This window comes from Tupaia chinensis, unplaced genomic scaffold, assembly GCF_000334495.1.
Source record: "Tupaia chinensis unplaced genomic scaffold, TupChi_1.0 Scaffold000170_1, whole genome shotgun sequence".
NCBI lineage: Eukaryota > Metazoa > Chordata > Mammalia > Scandentia > Tupaiidae > Tupaia > Tupaia belangeri.
In genome coordinates, this window is record NW_006159645.1 from 1,517,778 (window position 1) to 1,528,282 (window position 10,505).

Consider the following 10,505-nt stretch of genomic DNA (forward strand, 5'->3'; position numbering starts at 1 on the left):
CCTATCACAATAAAGAAATGAGACCTGCTCACAGGTCAACCTAAAAGTATTATAAGATAATTATTTCTGTCAGTAAAGTGTTAAGTATTGAGCATCCTGTACTTAATGGATTCCTACTTACTTTCTTTTGGTATTGGGAATCTGTTACCTGGGCTTATATAGCAGAGCAGTGGCAGTACCTTTTGTTTATAAAAGCTTGTTTATCACATTTTGTTGATATATGGTAAGTGAGATTTAATGGTTCATTTATACTTAAATCTAGATGCATTGATAGTGTATTTTAGAAGGTAGAATGTATGATACCATAGTCCATTAATTCTGAGATACTTATTGTCACACTTTAACAGCTCTGAAATTAAATGTGTCTTAAAATTGATCTTGTGGTATGGTTAATGGAGGAATTTTTCTCACTTGGTAGTATATAAAACTAATAGTGCATTTTATAATCATTTGTCTTAGATAAAAAAGTAGTGGTTGGGTTTTTGAGGTTTTTATGTAGAACTTAAATCACATAATTCTTCATTATAATGTTGTGGTAAAGAAAAGATCTACATGGTAGAAACACACCTTATTTGGAATATAGGCCTTTGTTTAGATTTTTTTTTTTTTTCTTTTTTAGTGTTTCCTTCAGATTATTTTCTTCTTGTTCTCAGTTGTGTCATCCTAGTTAGGTGTTTTATGCTAAACTGGTTCCCCGACTGAATCTTCCACTGAAGGATCTTGAGAACTATAAGAGAAAATGGATATAAAGAGAAGGAGAAAAGGCTTATGGTCTGAATTAGGGTGAGGTGGAGTGGAAATAGTTGGTGGAACCTCCCAGGGTCCAAAAAAAAGGGGTGGGGGGAAGGAATTTACAGGAGGTGCTAGTAAATGGCATGTTCCATTTATCCAGCTTTGTTTGGCTAGGAAGTCTTTCCCTTCTTAAGTCCGTGATTGTAATTTATGAGCTTTTGAACTACCCAGTAGTTAGCTGAAATCACCTCCACTGTGTCGCCTAGACTGAAACAACATAAGCCCTCTTGCTGAGACCCTCCTTTGTTCTGCAGAAGTTGCCCTGTTACCTTTCTGGCCTTAGGAGTAAATTATCTGCTGGGACCTTCTTTCAGTTTCCACTTTTACAGTTTGTGTTTCCTCTTCCTCTCAAAAGTGAGTAATTAAAGGGGAAACCACTTAGGAGATGACTTTTTCTACAAGGAACTGTTACAGATGGATACACAGTTGAATTTGTTAACTTTTATGAGAGGTATGGACATACCAAATACTTAAGTTTCTAACATTTCCCTACCTTTCCTGTCTGTTAGCATTTAGGTAGAAATTAGTGCAGTCTTCCTTATTTAGCTTCCTTAATTTTTAGTCCAAAAGAAATCATTTATAGTATAAATTCATACTGCATGTTTCTGCTTTAGCTTTTCATTCTGTAAACTTACTAAGAATGTGCTCTTGGAGCCCGCAGGTTGCATGGTGGTTATGGCACTAGATTCCCACATGGCTGACTGTAGTTCAAGTCTCAGACCTGGTATCTTGAAAATCATGCTGAGCATGTGTGCACGTGTGTCCGTCCAAGAGGGTAATGGAGGAAAAAGGGATTGCAGCATGGCCATCTCCCGTAGGGGGTGATTTCTCACTTTGTCTGTCTCTCTGGTGAGCACACATGCCCTAAAGCAAAAATCTCTCTCTTAAAAAAACAAAAAACAAAACAAGAATGTATACTCTTGAATAATCTTTCCATACATTTCAGTAATAGTTTTTGTTATTCCACATTTAAAAAGAGTCACAAAGCATATGTGGCTAACATTATTTAGACAAACCCATTTATTCATTCATTCATTATTTTGTCAGAGAGACAAACCCATGGGGAGTGGTCATGCTACACACCCTTCTCCTCCATGTCTCCATCCTGTTGAGATTTTGGGCATGCACACAAACCCTTTCCTCATGTTTCTCAAGCCACTGGGTCCAGGACTTGAACCACAGGATCAGCCATGTGGGATCTCACTGCTCAGGCCACTTAGGGCATGGAACTGACCTGACATGATCCTTTTTGAAATTTATAATTTAACATTAAAATATAACTGAATTAAAATTTCAGTATAAAACATAAATTAAGACTTTTTTCCAAAGGTGGTGGACACCTTTACATTATAAAGGGGTTTTACCACATGATTTGAAGTACTTTAAACGTACCATGGACTTTTTTGTTTGGTTTTTAGGATTTTGTCATAGGGTACATATGCTTGCTGGAGAGAGAGAGGGAAAGTGAAAAATCACCCCTTGGGGGGATAGCCATGCCACAATCCTTTCTCCTCCATTGTCCTTTTGTGATTTGGGGGCATGCACTGTTTTTACCTATTCTAATGTGCAATAAAATGAAAATGGAATTTGAGACATTATATAAGTAAAGTTAAACATTATGCATTTATTAATAATATTTCTAATACAGATGCTAAGTTTTGTGTATTTCTAACAAAAATAAAATGCCAGGTACGGTGAGATCAGTATAAATTAGCATTAACTTAATTCTTTTTTAATTTGACAGATAATTTTATTGTTCTGAATTCATTTTCTCTTTCTTCAGAGGATGTACTGAGTAAAGATGCTGGGGAATGTGCAATATGCCTTGAAGAATTGCAGCAGGGAGATACTATAGCACGACTGCCTTGTCTATGCATATATCATAAAGGGTAAGTGTATTTTCATGTTAACCAAGTTGACAGTAAAGTTGTTCTCACCATTCAAATGTTACAGTTAGGACTGACAAGTTCCTTCTTCACTCAAACTGCCCCTCTCTGAAAAGAATAAGAGCCCTTTTTTTCCTGCTAGAACTAAGAATTGAATTCAAATCTATTAAAAGGCTACCATATTTTAAGCATGACTCGGGTATATTCTTAAGTAGGTTATCTCACGTAAGCCTTGTAAGCCTCATTTTACAAGTGAAGAAATAATAAGCTCATAAGAGCCCTTTTTTTCCTGCTAGAACTAAGAATTGAATTCAAATCTATTAAAAGGCTACCATATTTTAAGCATGACTCGGGTATATTCTTAAGTAGGTTATTTCACGTAAGCCTTGTAATAGCCTCATTTTACAAGTGAAGAAATAAGCTCAGGTACAATGGGGAATCTCTCCAAGTTACACGGTACAGTAGGGAATGTCTCCAAGGTTACATGGCTAGTAAATGGCAAGAACTAAGATTCCAACAGATTTGGAATCTGTTAGACTTCAAAGCCCACCTGGGTCCTCATGGTCTTCTTGCTTTTTCAGAGCAGTACAAGAGGATCTTTTGTTTTCTTTTTAAAAGCAAAACAAAACAAAACTACATAAGGTAACAAAAAGAAGAGAAAATTGGAACTTTAAAATCAATGAAAAGTGAACTAGCCTGTGGTGGTAGTTAAAGCAGCTGGATCTCATGTAGCTAACTGAATGATTTGAGTCCCACCTCACAAAGCCAACTGAAAGATTTGCGTCCTGTCTCACATAGCCAACTGAATGATTTGAGTCCCATACTCAAGGGCTTAAACCACAGGTGTATGTGTGCATACATGCCCAGAATCCCAAAAGGAGGACGAGATGGGTAAGAAGGGATTGCAGTGTGACCATGCCCCATGGTGGGGGAAGGTACTTTCTCTCTCTGTGTCTCTCTCCAATGAGCATATTTATCCTCTGACAAATGTTTGAAAGATTAATGAAACGAATAAGACAGAATTTTACTTAAAAGCCAGTAGAGTAGAAAATAATAAATAGTACAAAGTAAGGAGCTAAAAGTAAATTTAAATATATGTATAATTATAATCTATATTAAACTAAAAACAGATTGCAAGGTTGTGATACATTGTTGATAAACAACATGCTCAAATATTGGGTTGTCGAAAAGTGATGAATTATTTTTCTATGCAAAAATGCATCATGACTTTTCCAACACCCAATATAAGGGTATATACAAAAGTAAAGGACAGAAAACTACTGAGGCAACTGCTAAAAGAAAATTGACACAGCTATGCATTACAGCCAAAAGCATTATTCAGGATTAATAGAATCACTATATCATTACAGAAAGTATATAAAATCCTATTTTTTGTATACCTAATAGCAGTCTCGAAATAAAACATTTATAAAACTGTCAGAAGAAACTGACAGATTATCATATTGGGAAATTGCAACATACCATTCAAGTAAAGCAGACACATAAAAAATGAGTAAAGATTTAGAAAAATTGAGCAACTTAGTTAACACGTTCGTTCTATTGGGGGTGTGTATGTGTATTTATGTACCTGCCCAGCAGTTTGAGAATACATTTTCTTCACAAGCACACACGGAATATTATAAAAATTGATTATGTCCTAGATCATAGAGCAAGCTACGAAGAATTGGTATTATATAGAATGCTGTTCTCTGACCACTATTAGATGTCAGTAATAAGAAGACAAGTAATATCCACATATACTTCAGAGAGACTTGTGGATCAAAGAAGTCATAATGGAATGTAGAGAATACTCAGAACTGAACAATAATGAAAAAAGTTTGACATGTACCTAAAGTGATCCTTAGAGGGTTCATGTAAGAGTGGAAAGAAAGGCTGGAAATCATTAAGCCAAATTTACATAAATTAAGGAGGGCTGTCCACATAGCCTAGTGGATCAGGGAGCCAGATACCATGTGGCTGACCATGGTTCTAATCCCAGCCCCTGCAGCTTGAAAACAGACACCAGGAGTATGTGCATGTACTTGAATGCTCAAAATCCTGAAAGGATGGAGAAGGGATTGAGATGTGGCTACGCCCCATGGGGGGATTTGCTTGCTTTCTTTCTCTCGCTGGAGAGTACATGTGCTCTCTAAAACTTAAAACAAAGAAGAAATCAGAGAAATAACAGCAGAAGAAACACACAGAAAATAGAACAAAGTAAAGATCAGCGAATAAAGTAGTGGAAAAATTTTAATGACATGGTAGAAACTGACAAAGCCAAGAAATTGGTGCTTTGAAAAGACTGAAATCAGGATTACCTCTAGAAGAAAAAATAAAATAGAAGAATGAAAAGATATAAGAGTTCAGGCAGCAGAAATTAAAGTAATTGGAAAAATCTGTGAAAATGTTATACCCTTGAATTTAACAATGTAAACAAAATTAATAATTTCCTTAAAAATGTGATTTTATCCAAAAGGGACAAAAAAGTGATAGAAAACAACTAATCACTGTTATAAGTAGTTATTAAAACTAATCCTGCAAAACAACAAACATTAGAAGAAAAAAATGAAAAGAAAGTCCTTATAATAGACCTACAGAGACACTGTGACAGTGAGCTCTACCAGATACCCCAAAAGTACCAATTAATTTAAATTCTTCCAAAAATAAGAAAAAGATGGAAGGCTTCCCCCTTTAGTTTATGATAATAGTGTTGAAGGGTCTTCAAAAAGGTAGGACAGATGTGTATTATAGAAAAACTAATAGATTTCAAATTTTTTTTGCACCAGAATTAAATGTATACTAATTTGTAGCATGTTTTGCTTCATCAATAAAAGTGTATATACTAACATAGCAAGCCATGGAAGAATCCAGCATTATGAAGATACCCATCATTCCATGTTCTTACTCTTCATGCAGGCTTTATCTTGGAAGCATTTTTTTTCCACAGTTCTCCTCATATTTAGGTTTGGTTTTTGTCCCCATAGCCCAGCAGTCTCAGTTCTTCCTTAATCCTCTTTCTGTGTAGCTTAGTTCATCTTTTTTATTTCACATCCTATACTTACAGTAGTATTTTATTGGTTAGAAATGAGCATATCTTAATTCTGTTTATTTACAAAATTGTGTTAGTGGAGTTGGTCTATTTTTTTTTTTTTTTAAAGAATTATTTGGGAACCAGCAGTTGGCATAATGGTTATGTTTCTGGACTCCCACATAGTCTACTGCAGTTCAAGTCCCAGACCCAGCGGCTTAAAACTCACACCAGGAACTTGTGTGTGCAGGTCCAAGATCCTGAGAAAACAGAGGAAAAGGGATTGTGGTGTGGCCATCCCCCATGGGGGGCATTAATTCTTGCTGTCTTTCTGTCTCTCTCACCAGCACATGTGTCCTATAGCAAAAACCTCACACACACACAAACACACACAAAAGTATATTTTATTTTATTTATTATTATTGAGTCATCGGAAAAGTCCTAACATATTTTTCTATGTTTTTCTGTGCAAAAATGTATCCCCAGAGAAAGAAAAGGGGAGGAAGAGAAAGGGAGAAAGCAAGCCAACAGATCTGGGACTCAAACTATGGTCAGTCATGTGGGAGTCCAGTGTCTTAGCCACTAGTGCCTTAACTGCTTGACCCTGAGTGATCTGCTTTTAATCTGATTTTTCCCATAATCCTTGTTACTTTTAGTTTACAATTTTGTGGAAAGCAGGGTTTACCAAAAACGTTTATTTTATTACAATTCAAATACCTGGCAAACAGCTTCCTATAAACCTATGTGGAAAAGACATTAGAGAACAGAAAATTTAGTAAAACTTGTTAACTGTCGTTCAAAGCAAATGAGCTCCAAATGGCCAGTAAGTATGCAAAGATAATCGGTGTAGTTGTATAACTGTGGTAGCTGTGAATAGATATATCTACTGTAAGTCAGTAATTCCATCCCGAGGCATATGTCCTAGAGAAATTCTTCATCTCGCTCTAGGGCAGTGCTGCCACCTAGAGTGGAGGGCCAGAGGGGATAAAGTTCTTGTGCAGAATGTAACCAGCAAAACGGTGTCAGTCAGAACGGTGTGATTAGTGATGAAATTAATTTATAATCTGCTTCAAGCCCCTTATCTCAAAGAATGTTTATAGCATCATTGAAGATGTTTACTAGTAAAAAAAAAAAGAAGAGATAAATTCTGCTATTCTTGCATAATGGAATATATGCACAGTGAAAATTTTAAAATGAGAGCCTTACTAACAGTTAACAATCTCGAATTGAACCAAAGTAGCAAATTAGAAAAAGCATTTATGAAAAAAGCAAGTTGGAAAAGCATAATGCTATTTATAGTAGCATTTATGTAAAATTTTAAACATGACAAAAATACTACATGTTGTTTTAGAATACATACAGATAGAGTTAAAAAGTAAGAAAATATCGCAAAATAAAAAGCACCAAATTCACGCTAATGATTTCTTGCTTGGGTTGGGAGAAGAGAATACAGTGTTTTAAATAACCATTGAAAATAATTTCAAACAGAATATTTGTGGATTGATAGCAATTTATATGAAATAGACGTAGGGTTTTAAATAATTACTTTCTCATCATGAGCTAAAATTACTTGTTTATAAAATAAGAAGTACCCAGTTTAGATTACGTAGCAAGGTACTATCGAGATTTACTGTGAATTGTTAATACATCTGGAGTATTTTATTAAATTTTTAGTATTTTTTTTAAGAGGGATTCTGGTAGACCCATGAGACTTCTAGAGCCACATGGCAAGAGTAAGCTGATAATAGTATCCTGAGCCAAACTAAGGATTTATTTAGAGATTAAAAATCTTGGGACCAGCAGTTAGCGTAATGGCTATGTCACTGGACTCCCATGTAGTCAACCGCGGTTTGCGTCCCAGACCCAGTGGCTTAAAACTCACTCCAGGCGCGTGTGCGTGCATGCCCAAGATCCCGAGAGGAGAATGGAGGAGAAGGGATTGAAGCATGACCATACCCCCTGGGGCATGATTTCTCGCTTTCTGTCTCACTGTCTGTTTCTGTTTGTCTGGCAAGCGCACGTGCCCTGTAGCAAAAACCTCCAAAAAAAAAATCTTAATGACAGCAGTAATTGTTTCAGATATTTGATAAAATGTGGATGAGGTACTTTACCTTTTTTCTTTGTAATTTCACTTGTCAAACTAACTGTCAGGATATGAGAGTAATACTAATTTTGCCCTTCAATATATTAGCCAAGTTTTATAGCTTTGCAGCATATGCAAATTTGCCGTGTTACTAGTGAAAATATTGAACAGTTTGAATTGTGCTCGGGAGGCTCAGTAGCTGCTAGGCTAGTTATTTAACCTTTTAAGATCTTCATTTTATCATTTATCACAATACTGTGAAATAAAACTTTTCTACTGCTACCTGCGATAGAAGTGTTATATCTGTGTCCTCCAGTAGAGAGTCGTGTTATGGTTGAGCCCTGGAAATGTGGCTAGTGTGGCCACGAAACAGGTGTTTTTCTTTTACTTAATCTTAATGGGTTTAAATAACTACTTGTGGCTTTTGGCTACTGCACTGGACAATGCACAACTACAATGGAGATAACTAAAATTATATGTAACCTGATATTTAACTCTTTGGTGAAATATCATGAAATACTTTGTAAATGCAAGCAGATATTGGTATATTTGTGTGTGTGTGTATATATATATATATATATACATATATATATATATATAGTGCAGCATACGACAGAGTTAAAATAAATATTCAATAATCACATATAGGTATGGACTTTTAAAATGTGCTTTAATATTGTCAAGATTCAAATTTAAAAGCTGCTTTTTTATTATTACATTAACAGATGACATGAACATGTTGATATGTGTGAAATAAGTAATTTTTTGAAAAGAGAAATACCAAAATTTGTCACGTAATTTCTAATATTGGATAAGTGGTAGTTCTTTAGATTGTCTCTTGAGAGTAGGCAATCTGTTTGAACTATGCACTACCGTATAGCATAGTTTCACAAAGGCTTTTTTCCTTAACGGTTTAGAATAATTCAAAATATAATAAACATATTCTTCTTTCATTTACATATATTAAATATGATCATTAAAATATTGGGTTTTTTTGGCAAAGATATATTAAAATCAAGAAGTAAGCATTTTATTGTGACTGCCGTGATACAAATAATAATTTCAGTTTTTCCGGTTTTGTTCTCTTTCAGCTGCATAGATGAATGGTTTGAAGTAAATAGATCATGCCCTGAGCACCCTTCAGATTAAGCATCAGATTCCTGTTTTATAGGTAATTCTCTAATTTTTGTTTTAATTGCTTTTTAAAGGGTTATCCTGAATTATACATTCTCTACCATGGTTTTTATTCATTCACTTATTCATTGAGGTGTGTGCATGTGCACCTGTGTTTGCATATTCCAGACACTCTCTTAAGCTATTGTATAGAAAAACTCACATTAACAAAAATTTTTAAAACCACGTTCTTCATTCCTGACTAGTCATGTGTTGAATAATTGTTATATTCTTGGTACTTTAAAAACATATTTGTCCAGTTGACTCCATGGTTAAAGGTAGCTGAATCCCACATGCTTGACTATATGGTTCAAGTCTTAGACCTGATGGCTTGAGAAACACTCCAGGCATATGTCTGTGTGTGCCCAAAATCCCAACAGGAGTGACAGATGGAGGAGAAGGGATTGTGGTGCGACTATTCCTTGTGGGGGACTTTCTGCTCTCCCTCTCTTTCTGTCCCTGTGTTTCTCTCTGACAAGTACATGTGTCCTCTAGCAAAGAGAATTTTTTTTTTTTGAGAGGTTTTTGCTATAAGGGCATGTGCGCTTGCCAGAAAGACAGAGACAGAAAGAGAGAAATCATCCCCCAGGGGATAGCCACACCACAATCCATTCTCCTCCATGCTCTTCTCAGGATCTTGGGCACACACGCACATGCGCCCAGCATGAATTTAAGCCACTGGGTCTGAGACTCGAACCGCGATCAACTATATGGGAGTCGCAACATAGCCATTATGCCAACTGCGGGTCCCTGTTTTTTTTTTTTTTTTAAGACAGATTTTTGCTATAGGGCATGTGTAGTCACTGGAGAGACAGAGGAAAGTGAGAAATCACCCCTCGGGAAGATGGCTGTGCCACACAGTCCCTTCTCCTTCATTCTCCTATTGGGATTTTGGACACACATGTGCATGCGCTAGGCATGAGTTTCAAGCTGCTGGTTCAGGACTTGAACCACAGTCTTTTATGTGGGAGTCCAGTGACATAACCATTATACCGTCTGCTGGTCCCTCATCGTTTTTTTTTTTTTAATGTCTAATCGGCGTTTTTATTTTTTCCCAGAGGACAGACAGTTCTTTAGTCCTTAAAGACTCAGCTCCTTACATGGGTTTTGGTGGTGGGCGAGGGGCAGCATCTGCAGGTTTAAATTGGGTTGGAAGTGTTCTGTCCTTGCGAGCTTCACGAGATCAGTTCCTGACTACCTTGCTATGAATAGCATAGCTCACACAGTAATGTAGCTTCACATACAGCCTGGGGAGCACATAGGTATCAAAGACACTTGCTTCCGAGATGTCCCTGACAGCTGCGGCCTCTATGTTTCGGATGACAAACTTCTTAATAGCCTTGTCCTTGGGCATGCGTCAGGCACAGTTCATGCAGCAGATAGGCTGCACACGGCCACGGCCCTTTGTGGTACGACCGTTGTTCCTTCTTTTCTTCGTCGTCTCGGAAGCGAGACCGCGAGAGCCCCTCATCATTTTTTAAAGTTTGGTTATTCAGAGAGAGAAGGGCGTGGGCACACACACATACACACATACCAGGAATGC

At 36.5% G+C, this 10,505-nt stretch overlaps 1 protein-coding gene across 1 annotated transcript in view; it reads left to right on the plus strand.

Moving 5' to 3' along the window:
- Positions 1-10,505, plus strand: part of ZNRF2 (zinc and ring finger 2) — a gene marked incomplete at its 5' end in the record, with an annotated part of 49,851 nt that overhangs the window by 31,714 nt on the left and 7,632 nt on the right. Inside the window, 2 exon segments of the mRNA XM_014586931.2 lie at positions 2,576-2,681; positions 8,881-8,960. Of these exon segments, the coding sequence (XP_014442417.1) occupies positions 2,576-2,681; positions 8,881-8,938 (164 nt within the window).